This window comes from Bicyclus anynana, chromosome 18 (genome assembly GCF_947172395.1).
Source record: "Bicyclus anynana chromosome 18, ilBicAnyn1.1, whole genome shotgun sequence".
NCBI classification, from domain to species: domain Eukaryota; kingdom Metazoa; phylum Arthropoda; class Insecta; order Lepidoptera; family Nymphalidae; genus Bicyclus; species Bicyclus anynana.
In genome coordinates, this window is record NC_069100.1 from 7,606,112 (window position 1) to 7,626,861 (window position 20,750).

General features: G+C 37.2%; 2 protein-coding genes across 2 annotated transcripts in view; both read left to right on the forward strand.

Moving 5' to 3' along the window:
• Positions 1 to 19,800, forward strand: part of LOC112052438 (uncharacterized) — a 29,532-nt gene extending 9,732 nt beyond the window's left edge. The window contains exons 2-3 of the mRNA XM_024091515.2: positions 11,069 to 12,540; positions 18,403 to 19,800. Of these exons, the coding sequence (XP_023947283.2) occupies positions 11,074 to 12,540; positions 18,403 to 18,609 (1,674 nt within the window). The 5' untranslated portion in view covers positions 11,069 to 11,073 and the 3' untranslated portion in view covers positions 18,610 to 19,800. The remainder of the gene's footprint in view (positions 1 to 11,068; positions 12,541 to 18,402) is intronic.
• LOC128198966 (uncharacterized) lies at positions 925 to 8,758 on the forward strand. The gene is made up of 2 exons (XM_052886977.1): positions 925 to 1,534; positions 8,727 to 8,758. The coding sequence occupies exons 1-2, from the start codon at positions 925 to 927 to the stop codon at positions 8,756 to 8,758; spliced, it is 642 nt and encodes a 213-aa protein (XP_052742937.1).
• Positions 19,801 to 20,750: the final 950 nt, after the last annotated feature.

Consider the following 20,750-nt stretch of genomic DNA (forward strand, 5'->3'; position numbering starts at 1 on the left):
GTGGACGTTCACTGCTGGACATAGGCCTCCTTTAGGGACTTTCAAACACGGTTTTGAACTGCCAGCATCATCTTGATGTCATCGGTCCACCTAGTATGTCTTCACTTTTCGATACGGCGTCGCCTTTCCAGATCCTCAGCAATAAAAATGTATTCGCTGTACCTACCTACTTCCCCGTCCAAACAGTTTAAAAGAAATATTAGACACGTTATATAATGATTTATTTAATTTGCTATCATCCGCGAAAAGTCGACGTACCCATGCGACAACGTCACCCAGGTCCGACAAAATACTCTCTACGAACGTTTCACCCCGAAACCGGAGCATCCTCAGGAGATGTTGACTCTACAACGTGCAATTGCACATTGTAGAGTAATAATCATGATGAACTTCCGCAAAGTAATACCTGCTTCTATCCAATATTTATTAGACACGTGTTTTAAAAACATGATCTACATATCATGATGAACATATTTCCCTTTCCCTTATAAGCAAAAGGCCCACTCCTTTTGCGACATAAGTTCAAACCTGGCGGGGATCCCTCGACCTCAACAACTTTGAGACCGATCACTTTTAACTGTTAAACCATTGAGGTTACTGTGGTGGTCACACACACATAGATTGTAAATGAAAATGCTACTTAAGCATTTTCGTAATTATGACGAAGTCTATACGGGCGGTTTGTCGCCAGTCGTTACCTAACCGTTGTAACTGATAGTCAATACAAGTGTTTTATCAGTAGAGCCTACTATTATTTATCACCCATAACCGCTACCCGGGACACGACATACCTTACTCAAACCCAAATATATAAGTATCCAAATAGTACTAAAGAGGTACAAAAGTGGTGACCCCGACTCGGTTTTATTAGCGGTTATTTTGCACGGGTAGCAACACGTAACGACTCACACATTGGAATTTAAAATGGCTCAACCAGAGGTGTCAGTTTCCGGCGTGTCTGTATCGGCGAGAATTCCTGAATTTTGGACGGATTTGCCGCGACACTGGTTCATACAGGCGGAGGCAGTGCTACACCCGCAGAAGATGTCTGACGAGGCAAAATTTCAGTTTGTCATATCGAAATTAGGAAAAGACGTTATACAACAAGTGACAGACATATTAGTCAAACAGCCGGAAAATGGTAAATATGATACATTAAAAACAAGATTACTTGACATTTATGAGGAGTCAGAAAATAGAAAGGTACAAAAATGGATATCTGAAATGGAGCTTGGCGACCAGAAGCCATCGCAGTTGCTGAGGAAAATGCAAGAGCTGGCAAGTGGCAAAGTTACAGATGAAACCCTTACCATCCTTTGGCAAAACCATTTGCCGGGATGGGTGAGAGGAATACTCACGGCATCAGGTTTAAGCGATATTAACGCTTTGGCCAGAATGGCAGACAAGGTGACAGAAAATGCAATGCCTATACAGGGGGTGGCCGCAGTACGGAGTGCAAGGAGTGATTCTCCAGATGTCATAGCGGAGATCCACAAGCTGGGCGAACGACTAAGAAAAATTGAAAATTCCCAGCGTAGCGGTGGGAGAAGCCGATCACGGTCACACGGCGCGCCACGTACGCGCAACACTAGCGGTAGCAGGAAGAGGACACCGGCAGATCCAGACTGGCTTTGCTACTACCACTATAAGTTTAGAGCCCGAGCACACAAATGTGTTCAACCGTGTACGTGGAAGACATCGAACCAGCCTACAGGCAGTGCGGAAAACTAGCTTCGGTCCTGTCTGCAGCGGGAGGCTGTGACCCATCGATAAATTACCGCTTGTGTATAACTGACGAAAACAGTAAATTACGGTTTTTAATAGATAGTGGTGCTAATGTGTCGGTGTTACCCCGGTGGGCAGTGCGCGAGAAAAATAGAGCGTGCGAGGACTATAGACTGTATGCCGCAAACGGTACACCTATTAAGACTTTTGGGTTGCATAGTTTAGTATTAAATTTAAAGTTAAGGAGAGCATTTCGGTGGACATTTATAGTTGCTGACGTTAGACAGCCTATAATAGGAGCCGATTTTTTAACTAAGTATAAGTTAGTGGTAGATTTTAGTAAACGGAAACTAGTGGATCAGGTAACAAATTTTAATGTTATTGCTAGTATGTCACAGTGCATGGAAAGTTCAATAACTACAATTCATAATCAACACCCACATTATAGTTTGTTAGCTAAATATCCAGATTTAACTAAACCGGTATCTTTTAAGGAAGTTCCTAAGCATAGCGTTTGTCATCACATCGAGACGAACGGTCCGCCTGTTCAATGTCGAGCAAGACCGTTACCGCCAGACCGATACGCTAAGGCTAAAGAGGAATTTCGGTTAATGTGTGAAATGGGAATATGCAGACCCAGTAAAAGCGCGTGGGCAAGCCCTCTGCATATAGTGCTTAAAAAAAATGGGCAGATAAGGCCATGTGGTGACTATAGGCGCTTAAATGCTATTACTAAGCCTGATAGTTACCCTATACCAAGGTTACGCGATTTCACGTACTTACTCGCTGGTAAGAAAATTTTTTCACGTTTAGATATAAACAGAGCTTACAATTGCATACCAGTTAACGAGATGGACATTGAAAAGACGTCTGTGTCAACCCCTTTCGGGGCTTTCGAGTTCATCAGACTTCCTTTTGGCCTTCGAAATGCTGGCCAAAGTTTTCAGCGTTTTATGTGTCATAGCGTACTCCCAGACTTAGATTTTTTATTCGTGTATATAGATGATATAATAATTGCAAGTAACAACGTCGACGAGCATAGAAAACATTTAGAGGAAGTATTTAGTCGCTTAGAGAAGTTCGGTATTACTCTGAATATATCAAAGTGTTGTTTCGAACAGACAAAATTGGAGTTTTTAGGTCATGAAGTAACAACGGAAGGGATTCGTCCACTCGATGAGAAGGTGAAAGCCATCATCGAGTTTCCGAGGCCAGCTACTGTGGACCAACTCCGGAGATTTTTAGGTATGTTAAATTTCTATAGATCACACATACCAGGTGCCGCTGAAAAGCAGTCTGAGTTGGATCGCTATTTAACGAATACAAAAAAAAAAGATAAGTCAAAAATCGCTTGGACTGATTCAGCAAACGCTCAGTTTGAGCAGTGTAAACAGAGCCTAAGTGACGCCGCGACGTTAACGTATCCTGCGATAGACAAACCTTTGGCGCTTATGACGGATGCTTCAGAGTCATGCATGGGTGCGGTTCTACAGCAAAGAGAAGGTAACGTTTGGAAACCTATTGCTTATTTTTCTAAAAAGTTCTCGGAAGCACAAAGGAAATATAGTACCTATGATCGAGAGTTATTAGCCATTTATTCGGCGATAGCTCACTTTCGATATATGATAGAAGGTCGTAATTTTATTGTGTATACTGACCATAGACCTCTAATTTATGTTTTTTCAAAGATAGGTAGCGTGAAAGAGCTACCTAGGCGAGCTAGACAGATAATGTTCATTAGCGAATTCACTACGGACATACGCCACGTGAGCGGGTTAGATAACATAGTAGCTGACACTTTGTCCCGCGTGGAAGAAATTGTTTGTCCTACGGTCATTGATTACGCGGAACTCGCACGTGTACAAAATGATGACGAAGAGTTAAGCGAACTAAAGAAAAAAATACAATACAAAAACATCGTGATGCCAGGGACCGATAGTTGCGTTGTTTGCGAAACATCGACTAATAAGGCCCGACCATACTTACCGGAAAGTTTTAGACGTATCGCTTTCGATGCAATTCATAGTTTAAGTCACCCGGGTATTCGCGCTACCAACAAAATGGTTAGAGATAGATACTTTTGGGTAGGTATGAATAAAGATATCCGAAGATGGGCTAAGGCCTGTATCCCATGTCAACGATCTAAGATTCAAAAGCATACTGTATCCGATTTAGGTACTTTCGAGAAAGTAGATCGTTTTAGTCACTTAATGATTGACATAATAGGCCCTCTCAATACATCACCCGAGGGATATAGATACTGTTTGACTATGATAGATAGAGGTACGCGTTGGCCAGAAGCTGTCCCAATTAAAGAAATCACAGCTGAAGTAGTAGCCAAAGCTCTTTATGAAAACTATATAACGCGTTTCGGAGTATTTTTTAAGTGTACTTCCGATCAAGGTCGTTGTTTCGAGAGTAATCTTTTCAAGCAACTCATGAATCTTATGGGTATTGAAAAGATCCGCACTACCGCTTATCACCCGCAGAGTAATGGGATGATAGAACGGTGGCACAGATCTTTAAAAGCAGCACTTATGGCTAGACTGTCAACTAAAAGTTGGGTAGAAGAACTACCAACCGTTTTACTAGGTTTAAGAGCCGCTGTACGGGCAGACACTAATGTTAGTTGTGCTGAAATGGTATACGGCACAAGTATTAGGCTGCCAGGTGAATTTTATGATATAAGTAAGGATAATATTTTAGATAGCTCTAGTTATGTAAGCAAATTAAAAAGTATAATTAATGATTTAAAACCTGTTAAAAGGGTCAATAAAGACTCGAGAAAAATTTTTGTTCACCAGGATTTACACACTTGTGACAAAGTATTTATCAGGAACGACGCGGTGCGTAAGCCTCTCCAAGCGCCTTACGACGGTCCGTACCGAGTAATTAGCAGGACAGAGAAAGTTTTTAAGGTCCAATTACCCACACGTCAGGTTATAGTTTCTATAGATCGGTTGAAACCAGCTTATATTTTGGAGGAAAACGATAATCCCCAAAATACTATGTCGTCAAAAACTACGGAACCGATTTTAAAAAAGAAAGTCACAGTGTGTACGGTCCCTTATAATACCAACGGTGTAAAATGCAAAACAACGAGCAGTGGTCGCGTCAGCCGCGTACCTGCACGTTATGCTTAGTTGCATTATTGTTAATTGTTTCGTCATGTTTATAATTTTAAGAAATTAGTTGTGCAATGTTAAAGTAAAAACCATATTCTGCTTAAAGTAATTGTATTTGAAGGTGTTCTACAAAATTGTTTACATAATATTACACTTATACAAATTTTACATTGTCATTTATATTTTTTTTTTGTTTAAATTTTTTTTGTTGTTAGCTTTACAGAGTTCATTAGTTTAAGTGTAACAAGTGTATGCTCCTCGTGAAACGTTTTGTCAGCATTGTGCTTATAGTGTTAAGAATGAAACACCCCTATACTACCTATACATTGTTTTCTGTAAAAAAAAAGGGGGTGGAATGATGTGGTGGTCACACACACATAGATTGTAAATGAAAATGCTACTTAAGCATTTTCGTAATTATGACGAAGTCTATACGGGCGGTTTGTCGCCAGTCGTTACCTAACCGTTGTAACTGATAGTCAATACAAGTGTTTTATCAGTAGAGCCTACTATTATTTATCACCCATAACCGCTACCCGGGACACGACATACCTTACTCAAACCCAAATATATAAGTATCCAAATAGTACTAAAGAGGTACAAAATTACTAATAAATAATGTTATCAACGTGCTAAATATAATATACCAACTGTAATAATAATGATTATTATAATTTATGACACGAATTGCAATAGGCGTGCCTGTTGACATAGCTAACAAGTCGGAACTATACTGTGACATTGAATGTTTGGAACGCCAATAAATTGCTATATATACACCGCGCTACGTTATTCGTCTTAAACCAAATTCCCACATAATGTACCCAATGTCTATTATCCATCAGTGTTATTAAAAAAAAAACAAAGTACAATTCAAGGAGTTACAATTGTAATAAACTTTCAAAAATCGATTATTTTAACACATCCTGTATTTTCAAACATCTACCTACCTCCTCGTCGCAGTCACATCGGCAGCCTGTCGGTCCCTTTGAGCTTTGAGGTCATTCACTTTAACCTATTTCTTTAAATTAAATTTTATTTCATTTACGGGTGTTAACCCGTACTAGACCTGTGTCGATCGCGATTGATCGAATCTCTGATACCCGATCAGTACTTGTGCGTGAGCGAGTGACGCGGCCGTCAGCGCCTCAAATAATCTGCGAACGATTTTTGTTCACCACACTGAATTGGACTTGTAACAATTATCTGAATCGAATACTCGTCGGCCAGTCGTACAACATCACTCTACAGAATAGCAACCTAAAATCCGATCAGTTCGGAATTTTAACGGCCTTCGTGGCGTGGTGTGCGCGGTGGATTTACAAAACGGAGGTCCTGGGTTCGAACCTCGGTTGGGCCGATTGGTGTTTTGGTCCAGGCCTGGCTGGTGGGAGACTTCGATCGTGGCTCGTTACCACCCTACCGACAAAGACGTACCGCCAAGCCGTGGATTCAAATACTCCCCCTAATAAGTTAGTCCGTTTCCATTTCAGATTGCATAATCACTTACTACACTACCGTCAGGTGAAATTGTAGTCGATGGCTAACTTGTAACGAATAAAAAAAGGGTTCCGATTCATGTCCTACGGATGTTCAGTTTAAGACTCAAGTAACTACATACTTTAAGTCGAGTCGTAACGATACACAAAACACAAAAGACCCGTGACCCGAATGATCGAATTATTAAGACCCAACCAATCACCTTGCGTTATAAGAAACGATCGAAAGATACATTTCTTACCAGTACCTATTTTTGGACATTGCCGACAATAGTTACGGGTTAGGCGGCGAGCGGCGTTATCAAAAAGGAAACCGCAAAAGACTAGGGCTTGCTATTTTTTAAAATATCGGATTCTCGATATATCGATAATTTCAAAATAAATTTTTCGGCTAAATGAAAACTTTTAACAATTAAGTATTTATTAAACTTCACTATTTGTTTATGTAACTAAATTGACAAGTAAATTAATACGATTAAACATGTTTAAAGTTTTGTCTGAGGGTAAAGTAGTGTATACTATCTGAATACATTACGTTTTACTTATTTCCGTGACATTTTCGATAAAATGCAATTAAATAAACTAAAATATGAAAAACGTAATAAAGTATAAATAAAGTAAAGTAGATTATGTTTGATAATGTTTTAGTTTAAATAATTTGCGAGGGATATAAAAAATTAAAACTTAATAATATCTAGTATCGATATCTACGTTTCAACATCGAACTATCGATATATCGTCCATAAAAATATTAGTAATGAATACTTATCGCTATTAAGTGATAATGTCGATATTTTGATATATCGATATTTTATTAACAGCCCTAGTAAAGACACTGCCGCCGACTAGGTGTATCAAAAATAGTAGGTATGTAGGTATTAAACAACAAAATTTCTGAAACTAGGTTAAAGTTCATTAACTTCTTCTTTCCAAACAGAATGAAACAGGATGTTCTGAAATTTTTTCATCAATTTTAATTTTTTTTTTCGATAGCGCGTAAATGTGCTTCAGCTTATTTTTAAAATTACTATAGAGTTTCTCGTAATGGATACATATGTGTCGCGGCGGATTATAGACGCGGCCGGTAGCACGGTGTATATAGCATAATAATAATATATATATATATAATAATGCTATTTGGCTAAAAAGCCTAAATAGCTCAGTGGTAAAGGGGCCGGATTCATTACTGAGCCCACTGGACTATTGTCGTACCCACTCCTATAGCTTGGCAAATTCATTCGTAACACTCCCGATGGTCCGCACGGGCCGGCAGGGGGTAGCGATGCCCCGCGCGCTCGACTCACACCCGCGCAGTCCTTCCCTCTGCCCCGCGCAGTCCTTTCCCCCTGTCACCCGCATATCATGGTAGTGTCATCAACGAACTTGCCAAGCTAATGGCAGTGACGTGCACAAAGAGAAGGCGTTATACTCACAAAATGTGAGTATAACGCCTTCCCTAACTAACTAACGCAACATGTTTAAAGTATTTTTTTATTAAAATGTATGTATTATGTCTGTATTAACAATTTATACAATGCCTGGCAATCTCAGCATCTATTTTATAATTATAATTTAAGTTTAAGAAATTTAAGCCTTCGAATTCCTAAAACGTTTAATTACATAAGTAACATCACAGAGTCGGTGTCTTTGACCACCGATACCGTAAGCTCAGCGACGTTGACTTTCACTATCACATACTAACAAGTTTGCATGTCCGTCCGTGCGATTTGCGATTTCCCATACATGCCTACATCGATATCCAAGCCTAAGAGAAGACTTAGCGTTCCATTAATCATCCATACGTGAAATTTAACTACACGATCACAAAAGCGTAAAGACGTAGAGTTTATGAGTGAACACTTGATGCACAAACCCCATCGGTCTATATTTCACTCAAACCCGAGGTCTGTATCTCACAGGATACACTAAATAGCAATTATAGGTTTTTTTGATGACTATCAGTATTAATGGAACTCACACCCGCCACTTTCCAGCAAGTGAAATTAAATATTGCATACGGGTTGTGGCCTAGCACCTGAGAATAGTAATTGCTTTAAGTCTAAAAGCTATTCTTTCTGGGTAGCCGGCGAAATGAAAAAAGTACAGCTCCCGAGGGATTGAAATGACTTTTAGACGAACGTCCAGAGGAAATAAAACCTATTAGTACGTTACGTCGGCATATTATATTTATTTGACCTGCTGGTCCTTTACTTTGTTAGAGATGTTTTATCCCCTTCGAGAGAAAGGGCCATGTTTGTGTTGATACTCGATTCACTTAATTGAAATTGTTTATTGAATTAAATGTTTCTTATATCCCGTATTTTCAACTAATTGCGTATTAAATTTATCTGTAGAAATTTGTTGGTGTTTCTTGCAGAAATGCTCATCTGCTTGCCAGAATTTCTTTGACATTAATATTTTTTTAACACGTTCGCTGCGGTACGAGGTCAATTAACCTCGTACCACAACACAAAAAGTTTTAGTACGAGGTCAAAAAACCTCGTATTGTATTGAAAAAGTACTGAAAAATCAGTGCCGCAGCGAACGTGTTAACAGCTGAATACAACCGATTAGTCCACAGATCAGTGTGACCGATCTCCCAAAATGGCTACAATCGAACCTATTATTTTATAACCTCACTAATAAAAAGTTAAAACTGCAACGTATAGATCGAAAAAGTTATAATAAAAACCATGACATTAGTTATTTTAGTAAGGTCATTAGGGTTATTACCGGCGTAATATGTAACTTGTAACACTTTTTTACTTAAGATGCGTAACATTTATTTTTTGCAAATCATCGATCACGCAACGTAACATTTAAGGTCTATGCACACGGAGCGTTTCATATGCTAGCTATATGTCAGTCAATCCTCTACCTGTATGTAATGTCACCTACTGTACTATTGGCTCGTGACCGAAAATAGAAGGAGGAGAAGATAATATGCGGCTCTTGTATGTGTCTATCAGTGACACTTTGAAATATGCTAGGTTATTTTAGAATTTAAACTATCGTGTGTGTTATTCATATTAATTGATTATGAAACACGGCTAAAACTCACGTGATATTACGTCGGAGTATGCCCGACTAGTTTCGAACCCATACGGGGCCCTTAGTCATGAGCTGGTTCTTGCATCGCGGCACGATCCAAACTCATGACCAGAACCAGCTCATGACTAAGGGCCCCGTATGGGTTCGAAACTAGTCGGGCATACTCCGACGTAATATCACGTGAGTTTTAGCCGTGTTTCATAATCAATTAATATGCTAGGTTGTATAGCTGCAAACCACAGATTAAAAAATAACGACCGACGGTATCGTAGCCGTCCCAAACACAAAATTCAAAAATGAATATATTCTCGAGTCAGCACGACACGAAGCGTTGCATCAGTAATTTTCAATATTATTCAAGAAAATTGGCGTCTTATGTTTTTAAATAGTTTAAAAGCTCTTCACAAAAAAAAAACTAAAGAAATAAGATGGAGTATTTTATTAGTAATTATTGATTATTATATTAATTTACATACTTGTTGTAATTGTCAAATTTTGAAATACAAATTATGAAAAAGTTTGTTTATGCCAAGGAGACGACAATGATGTCAAGGAAACGTGTGACGTTTTTTTGGGTTTCACCAGTTTCACCACGCTGCTTGTAAAGCCTCATTCTGGATATTCTGTGGCTGCAAATATAGCAAACGCGTCAATAGCGCGTTCTAAACTCGATATATGCACCGGCACTTATTAAAATACATCTGAATGACTTGTGATATATTTTAATTTATATTTAATTGTTTGTCATGACGGTATAACACGCACTAAAATATATTATAATATATAATACACTTCCTATACACCTACTTGCTTTCTACAAATAGATGACCTTTTGTGATATTTTTAAAAACTTACATAACAAAATATATCTAATAGGCAATTTAGATTTATCGAATATGTTTTTAATTTAATCATGATGGATTTATTGCTTTTTTACGTCTCTTAGCACGGTTAGGATTTTTTTTTATTCTTTGCAAGTTAGCCCTTGACTACAATCTCACCTGATGGTAAGTGATGATACAGTCTAAGATGGAAGCGGGCTAACTTATATAATAATATATATATAGGGAGGAGTATGAAAATCCACACCCCTTTCGGTTTCTACACGGCATCGTACCGGAACGCTAAATCGCTTGGCGGTACGTCTTTGCCGGTAGGGTGGTAACTAGCCACGGCCGAAGCCTTCCACCAGCCAGACCTGGACAAATTAAGAAAATCTCAATCTGCCCAGCCGGGGATCGAACCCAGGACCTCCGTTTTGTAAATCCACCGCGCATACCACTGCGCCACGGAGGCCGTCAAAAATTATTTCATTTATAACTACAAATCCAAGTTTACAAGCAATTATATTGCCAGCTCTGGTCAATTAAAGATTTTATGTTTTCCTTAGCTATCTGCTAAGGGTTTTAGGTTCCAGTGTGACTAGTTAATGATTTACCGACGAACACTTACCGCCGAGTAGATCGTAATACCCAAGTAGGTAGTCGTCTCGGTATCATATATAGGTTGGTAGCCCGTACCTCTTCCAAACTAGCACGCTACAATCATACAATTATCATCACAAGTGTATTGTAAACAACTACCTACAGCTACCGGCATTAAATTGAAACTACTTGTATGAGAGTTAACAGAATTACTCTTTTAGTAACGAGTATTTCTTCTTTTCAGATAATATGGCGAAAACAGCATGCACCACCTCTGTAACCATCATACTATTTATAACAGTACACCTCACAGCTACAGCCAAACAAAACCCTAGACCAGTGTTCGAAAGCAATAACGAACAAGAGAGGATAGACGACTCCGTAAGATTATCAAATAACCCAGGGTATTTACCGTTTGGCAATCCTCTAGCTGGTAATTCCATACAAAATGCTAGAATTCATAGAAACAACCAGCAAGCAATGTTCAATGCTGAAAGAATAAGGCAACATAAGGCTCAGCTACAAAGATGGTCCAAAGGGCCTCAAATAATTGACAGCTACATGAAAGCTTACCACGACTCTCAAGAAAATCATCAACTTACATTGGAAAATCAACAGGCGACCTTAAAAGATGGCCCCGTTACTGCAGCACCTGTAAGGATTCTGGGGAGACCGGTTAAACAAAGAAACGTGCAAAAGAAGAGAGTTCCAAATTTAGAAAATACAGGAAACATAGCACAAATTGACTGTTTATCAGGAACAAACAGAGGACAACTTCCTAAACGAGGAGATATTAAATTTTTCCAAGGATCAGAACCAACGAAAATCACTAAAGCTGATGCAGTTATCAAAGATGTGAGAAATAGAAATCATAGGTCCTACGGTTCGTCAGATTACCATCAGAATTTAGAAACAAAAAGGTATAAAACTGTGTACGCATCTCCTGCTCCGAGTTACGAACACGGAGTAACGATAAAACCAAATGGTAATGCTGGTATCGCGCAACCAAGTGAACTAGCTAGCCTATATACATCAGCAGTACCAAGTGACGCGAAATATGCTTACCCAAATAACGTCAATAGCCTAAAATCAGTACAAGACATTCAAGCGCTTAATTCTCTACTACACAAGAGTCCTACAGAACAACTAACAGAGTTTAACGCCTTATTAAATAATGGCAAAATTCCTGAAGATATTACCAAAGGGGTACCTGTAGACTTTTATTTCTATCTCAAAGACCCAACACAACATGGTATAGCACAAAATTACGATAACTTAAAGTATACGCAGATACCTCAAACGTATGCCAGCGCGTTTGCACCTGATCATGTTACAAAAGATTATACACCAATCACTGAAGACGTAGATGATATAGAAGATCCCAATAAAGGCCCGGTCACATTTAATCTACAGCCAATTCCACCAACTAAAATACCAGAACAAACTACAACAACAAAAAGCAACAACTATTACAAAGTCGAAGTTGCCAGTCAAACTATAAGTGCAGGACTTAAGCCAAAGCATATAAAAGAAGAGTATTATGTTAAACAAGAAAATGACCCTCACTATGAATCATTAACTTATGGGTACCAACCCATTTATGTAGACGGGGGGGACAGCAAAAGTGAAATGTATTTACATCATAATGCAGAACCAACAGGTGTTCAGCATTTACTAGAAGACGGGACACAGACCTCAGCGTTTGGAGATGACAACGTAAGTATTAATAAGATATTTAAAAACGGTACGCATAAAGCAGATAAAAAACCCAATAGAACCAAGCGTTCGGAACTGGAAACTGAACCATTTCTTTTGGAGGGTGAAAAAACGACTACAGAAGCGACGATTAGTACAAATAGCACTGACATTCCAACATCTGAATCCCTTATAAGATTAAATCCGGTAAACAAGAAACGAGTTAACGATTTCAACGTTTTTATAACTCCCAACTTTCCTATCGGTGAGGCGACGGATTACATAGACGATTACGACTATCCACAGTTAAAAAATCGGCCTCACAATAAATACGATCCGATTTACGATGACGATGATTATAATTACGATGATTTTGGCGCATCAGATTACGATGTCAAAAATTACGCCCCATCTTCCGGTTACATAGAGTCTAAAGGTAGTTTTTCGAAAAAAATACGACATTACCGCCGTCCAAACCTGTCTAATCCATCACAATTATACAGCGTCCCACCTTCTACTTCTTATGGTGTACCAATTTATGGTACTCCTGCAACTATTTTCACACCACAAACTTATGTGCAGCCAAAATTTGAATTACCAACAATAAACACTTTAAGTAATTTCCAAAATGTAATTGAACCTATTTATATGTTGACACAATCTCAGTTAAACGAGCTAATTGGTCACCATAACCTGAATATAGAACACTTGGACGTTTACCAAGTTTCGAAGGAAAACAAAAAGAAAAGACCACCACATTTTCCGAGGAAATATAAGAAAAGGAATCCCTTTAGGCACGTGAGAAACAACCTTCACAAATTACATAAGTTTCATGGATAAATTAATTTAATATTAAACTCAATTTATTTATCTATTTATGCATTTTATTCTGTTTCGATTTATGTAAATAGCATTCGCTATAAATAATTAATTGTAACATAAAATTAGATTTTAATTTATTTAATTATTATAGGCAAATACAAGTTTAAGTTGTTTCTAATTTATCTGTGTACTTTTAAACAAAAATACTTTATACTAATACCTAGAATAAAACACGCTTATTTTTAGGTTTTATACTAATTTACATTACTAGTGGACGCCCGCGACTTCGTCTGCGTGGGATTTAGTTTTACATGAATCCCGCGGGAACCATGGAACCGGGATGACAAGTAGCCTATGCGTTAATACAGAGTAAAATGTATTTCCATTCCAAATTTCAGCCAAATTACTTCAGTAGTAGCGGCGTTGAAGAGTAACAAACATCCAAACAAACATTCATATATACAAACTTTCGCGTTTATAATATTATTAGGATCTATTTAAATACTCATGGATGAAATAATTTCTTAGGATCTCTATACAATTGCAATACTTATACAATTTCAAATGAATAAAATAAACTTTATTCAGTTTAGATTCTATGTGGTGGAAAACAACTTGTCTAAAAATATATTTGAAGAAACTCTTTTAAAGCGCATCCTACACCATTGCCACATCATATCTAATTTATCTTAGTGATCCAGCGTGAATGGCAAAACTAATAGCGTGGATTAAGGCCTAGCACATATATAGAGTATACTCTATTTCTATGCTAGGCCTTAAGTATTAAAAGTATCATTTCATTTAGGTATTTATCATCATCTTCGTGTGCCATTCTCGAACCGACGTTTAGCGACTAAAGATGGAAACTTATCGCTTATTGACCGTCACTTTAGTTGCTTCTGTTAACTACGGATAGCTTCTCATTTATAGCGTAACTTTTTAAAATAATGTAGAATACATACTGTGGTATATTGGCAATGAAAAACGTTAAAATGAAAATCTTTTAACAATAAAAATTTAGAAGCGCTTAAGAAATTAAAATTCGGATTACTTCACAGTGTTTCGTTTCACAGGTCGATAGTTGTTTAGCATATTTGCTTAATTGATTAATTGCTGCATGTTCGCATGCCGTGGATATTTCATAGCAACGTTTAGAAATACCACTGTATCGAATTATTGTATTGGAGGTTAACAATGTTGCAATATGCCTTAGATCAGTATCTAAGGTATTGCAAAGAAAGGATGAAGCAGTCTTCTTTTAAACACGCATAGATTACCTTCACTTGTAACTAACTATGTATGTAAGAATTCTTCGATTAGGATGAAATTTTGCACACGCTCTGAATTCTGGTGACAATACATGATTATCTAAGAAACGTCATTACAAATCCAACATGGCGGCCTTCCCAAGATGGCGGACTAGCTGTTTGAAATACACCTCCATGATATGGATATCAAATGAAAGGGTTTGCTGTCTGGAATACGAAAATAAATCACGTGACTTAGATCTAATATTTGTAATTTTTTGTGCGTGCTAAAAGCGTGTCTTTTTAGTTTTTTAAACTATTAAACTAACTATCTGTTTATTTATCCTCTTCTGTTTGTTAATAATGTTCTGTTTGTTCCTAATTATTGTATTATGCAATAATAACCAGTGCACAGTAAAACTAACTGTGGTTTGTGTTGCACTATGGTTAGGCTTAATTTCAATGTGTTGTTTGTTGAATAATAAATAAAATAAATAAAATAAATAAAATAAATAAAATAAATAAAATAAATAAAATAAATAAAATAAATAAAATAAATAAAATAAATAAAATAAATAAAATAAATAAAATAAATAAAATAAATAAAATAAATAAAATAAATAAATAAAATAATTTAATGTTATTTAACGGAACTTTAGTTGCGATTTTTATAGACATTATTAAAATTGGTATTGCCTAGTAGTCCTAGTTTAGTCCTTGTCCTGGATTCAATTCTTGGAAATGGCTCGGATTAGGAAATATTACAATATTTTTTCTTTTAAAAAACTTTCCTATAGACGATCTCCGTAGCGCAGTGGTATGAGCGGTGGATTTACAAGACGGAGGTCCTGGGTTCATTCCCCGGCTGGGCCGATTGAGGTTTTCTTAATTGGACCAGGTCTGGCTGGTGGGAGGCTCCGGCCGTGGCTAGTTACCGGCAAAGACGAACCGCCAAGCGATTTAGCAAGTTGTACAGTGGGTACGACAACAGTCCAACGGACGGGGCTCGAACTTATGTACTCTCGGTATTTAGTGCGGCTCCTTGATCGCGAAGCTATTGAGGTTTGAAATAAAAATATATGAAGTAAATCAACAAATTGTGTATACTTGATTTTATTTTTAAAATGTGTAAGAATTACATTTTACTATAAATACAAAAGTTTCAAAAATAATTTATTTTCCACATCTAACCTTGATTATTTTCAATTATTTTGTCTCACAGGGACAATAAGTTTTTTTGGGAAAAAACTACCAGTTCGGTTACTAAAGCCCAGCAAGTAGGTACATACCTACTCCAGTAGGATGGCAGTATTTCAGTTCGAGGTGTACCATAAATGGTTGTCGGCGAAATGTCCCACACCTTTAGCTCAGGCTGACGGCCGTAGATAGAGAAATGTCAAAATAGAGAGTGTTGCGTTGGGGCGAAAGAGGAGTAAGGGTAAGAAAGAAAGAAAGAAAGAAAGAAAATAAATTTATTCAAATCTAAAAGTTACAGACAGTCAGTACCCTATCCTTATGACAGCATGTCTGTCTGTAACCCTTAAAAAGAAAGGGTGTACAGCTCAGCATATGCCGTGCACTACATACAAGCATAACACACGGCGCTGATTTTCAGCTGAGACCCGTGTGACGTCACAGCTTATAATTGTACAAATAAATTGACATTAACTAAATTAAATTAAAATAAGCAGCAAATATGTGGTACATTTTAAAAATATATAATTACTAATTAAACTACAGATATAATATGATACTAGTATGTAATGGAAAACGACAATGCAATTTATATATATACATTTATAATATTATGAAGTGTATGTATTTATTAATGCATAATATATATTTTATAGTATATAAATATATATAGGTAAATAGAAAATCATGTTCAAATGAAAATAACTAAATTATTAACTAAAATTTCAAAATTCCAAAAAATGAGTATCCTATTTATCCTAATTATGTTGATTCCCTCTATAAAATTGATATTTCCACCGCACAATCCTCAAATTCCTTTTGTCTATCTAGTAAAAAAATCTTCAACTTTCTACGAAAAGCAAATTTGCTTCGGGAATCACGGATTGGCGGTGGAATATTATTCCAGCAGCGAGTGGCGGCATATTTAAAACTACCCCTAAAGGCAGCTGAACAATGTCGAGGGACGCTCAGAGGCATCAGAAATAAACAAGCAATGACGGCGGAGTAGTCTTAAGGTCGTACCTCATTAGAGACACTCGGGACCCGACCCGCACCGCCTCGTCCATTTTTAGTCGACAAGTGTGGACCACGGATGGCCGCGTTGTCACCAGTGAACCTCGCGTGGTCAACGAATTTCCAAGTAGTATTTCACGCGAGACAAGCCATCATCGAGCTCCTCGCAAGCGAAGTGATCCGGTGATGGTACGGAATTGATGTAGTGAGCGCACGCCCATACAAATCTATACGAAGAATACTTACTAACCACTCGAGACGAGGCGGTGCGAGTCGTGTACCGGGTGGCTCTAATGAGCTACTATCTTAAGACTACTCCGCCGTCATTGCTTGTTTATTTCTGATGTCTTTGGTCGCATGCTAGGCTTAAGGAAGCTCTCAACATTAAGGTAATCTGCTCCTGTAGGCGATGCGTACTAGGTAGATACAGAACCTTTCTGCTTGAATTTTTTCATCAATCCATTAATTAACACATTCCATCCTGAAATAAGGCAAATGGGGTCATCTGCATGTTTCTTCAACTACCATACTGACTATTACGCAAATGTTACCCTCTAGTCTCTAGAGGCACAATTGTATACAATCCGTGACCTCCCGTCAAGCATGCGCTTTCTATTCCGATAGCTCACACAGAATTAAAGAAAGTTAGAATTACCTAATGGGCTAATGGTCTGAGATCCGAATTAGGAACGATCTTTACCCATGGGTATATCCTATTAATCAGATAGGTGAGTATCTTTTCTAATTCAGACATTTCTAACCGTAACTGTAACCTACCTACTTATGTTGTGATTTTATACCATATCACTAAAGAAATTTGATCAGATTTAGTTTGAACGGAATCTATCCAATTTCAGAACAAACCGACATCACAGGCATGCATGCAATTTCTAGATTCTACTGGTCAGCAGCAAGTGTTTACTATAGTTTAAAAAACTAAAAAATACGCTTGATACCCACATCATGGGTGTGCATTTCAAATAGGCTGTCCGCCATATTGCATTTAAGTCACGTGACTATTTTTTTCGTATTCCTGACAGCAAACCCTTTCATTTCTAATCTATGGGTACCTACTTATCTATATCTACACAAATACTATAAAGTGGTAACTGGATTTACTAAACCGATTTTGAAAATTCTTTTACTACTACAAAGCGTTATTTGTGAGTGTCAGATATATTGTGTATTTTATCCCCGTATTATGCTCACGGGTCGGGAACTACGCGGGCGATAACGCCGGGCGTCGGTTACTATTAAAAAAAATGTAAAATTACCTTTAATATTATGTGTCTCTTACATTATGAATCAGTGGTAGCCCGGTGGATATAACCTCTACCTCCGATTCCGGAGAGCTTAGGTTCGAATCTGGTCCGGGGCATGCACCTTCAACTTTTAAGTTATGTGCATTTTAAGAAATTAAATATCACGTGTCAAAACGGTGAAGGAAAAACATTGTGAGGAAACCCGCACACCTGAGAATTTTCATGATTCTTTACAGTAGTGGACTATTGGCCTGACCCCTCTCATTCTGAGCGGAGACAAGTGCTCAACAGTGAGCCGAATATGGGTTGATGATGATGAATGACATTATACTTTTTTTTTACAGCTCCACTACGCAGCAAACTACGATTTTGGCTACCGAGTTCACGATAAAGACAGTGGAAACTACTTCGGCCATAGAGAAGCTAAACAAGGGAAATCCACCAAAGGAACCTACCACGTCCTCTTGCCAGACGGTAGGATGCAACTGGTCAACTACTCCGCTGGTCCTTCGGGATTCCACGCTGACATAAGTTATGACCACATGCAATAGACAACATTGTATTTTTAATCGTTCCTCTGCTATCGCGTTAACTTTTTTTTTGCTTGGCATCTCTATCCTCTCTGGTTTTTGTCAGAGAGGATACAGATACAGAAGGGAATACCTTACTGGCATTACTTAAATGGAGTTTTAGCGGGAAAATTGTAGAAAATAGATGAAGCTCTTAGCTGTCGTTTTATTTTCATTGATTTGCTGCAATTTAGAGTTTTATTGTATAAAGTAGAATGCATTTTATTCAATATAGTTTTCTAACTGCACAAGTGAAGTGGAAGTTGAGCGACAGTGTTTAATTCGATTTTTTGCTGGACTCAAAAGTTTTGGTAAGGATGCCTTACAAGCATTATAATATGACTTAACTTAGGACCAACTGACGGACAACGACAGCCGATGTAAACTCGTATATTATGATATGAATACATGGCTGTGCGTTGTAATACCTTTGCCTTTTCCTTATAGGAAAAGCTAATAAATATAGCTAAAAAAGTAAAAAAATATTGACATGGAAGTGTGTGAAAATTGAAAATTGATCCAAAGCTTATCGGCTACCTATTCAATTCTGCTCGAGATTTTGTAATTTATATCTATCCAGTAAATATTACCTAGTCGTTTTATGCACTCCCATAATAAAACAATTAACAATTACGGATGGTAGAGTAAAAAGTCCTATATTAGTCAATTAAATTAGTTTTATTTAAATAATTATAATTATGTGAAATTAAAATCTAATAATTATGTTGAGTATTTATTTCTTTTTGTAAAATTAAAAACGAACGCGACGAAAAATAGGCGGGAATACAAAAATGCTGTAATAAACTGTTCATGATTTCATTGTTAAGGTGACAACCTAAATGCAAATAAAACACAAACATAATGAAAATTTATTACCAAGAAGAATAAATAATACACGTAAGTATCCATAATAATAATTATGTACAGGAAGTTAGGTTAAATGTTATTATATTTCGACTTATTAACTACTGTTATTGTAATATGTACTTAATTATTTTACGAATTTAAATTACTCAATACAAATACATACTAAGGTACCTACTTATGAAATAAATTATAAATCTTGTATATAATAAATTAGTTATAATAGTATACAAGTAAAAATATATTAATATGTATAATAAATACTTAATTTATTTATTAAGTAAAAATAAAATATTAAAATTACAATAACTTTTGTCTCATTACCGTGTCGCTGCACACAGACCTCACTATAAAATGGCACATAAAAGAAAATGTAACCAAAATATATAGCATTTTTCCCGCCAATGTGACAAAAGTGAAACTTAGAAAGCCGGTGTAATGTAGGTAATTTGACATGACATTACTGTTATTACAACTTGCATACCTACTTAAGTTGCATAAATTAGTTACGCAATTAAGAGGGTACATTATTAGTTTTTAAAGGTTAGTAAGTGCCTACATAAGAGCCGTGATAGCCCAGTGGATATGACCTTTGCCTCCGATTCTGGAGGGTGTGGGTTCGAATCTGGTCCGGGGCATGCACCTCCAACTTTTCAGTTGTGTGCATTTTAAGAAATTAAATATCACGTGTCTCAAACGGTGAAGGAAAACATCGTGAGGAAACCTGTACACCAGAGAATTTCTTAATTCTCTGCGTGTGTGAAGTCTGCCAATACGCATTGGGCCAGCGTGGTGGACTATTGGCCTAACCCCTCTCATTCTGAGAGGAGACTCGAGCTCAGCAGTGAGCCGAATATGGGTTGATAATGATGATGTAGGTATAGGTTTTTTATGATATTTTAGTTGAGCACTTTTCTGACATAAAAACTTTTTGCCAAGATTTAAAGAACTACCGTCCGTTTTTAGACGGATGATAAAGGTTTTATATTACATTAGAGCACATGTGCGTAATGAGATACATTACGATATTGAAATTGGTGAAATAAGCGATACTTTACGAGCAAATGTGTTATAAATTATAATACTGTATGAATTTTTTAAAAAGAGCAACTGTTGAGTTTCTTGTCGGTTTCTTCTCAGTAGAACCTGCCTTAAGAACTAGTGGTAGAATCTTTACCAATAGTCAACTGACGTATAAAAAGTGCTTGTAAACTGAGCCTACTTGAAATAAATGAATTTTTGAATTTTGGTTTTACAAG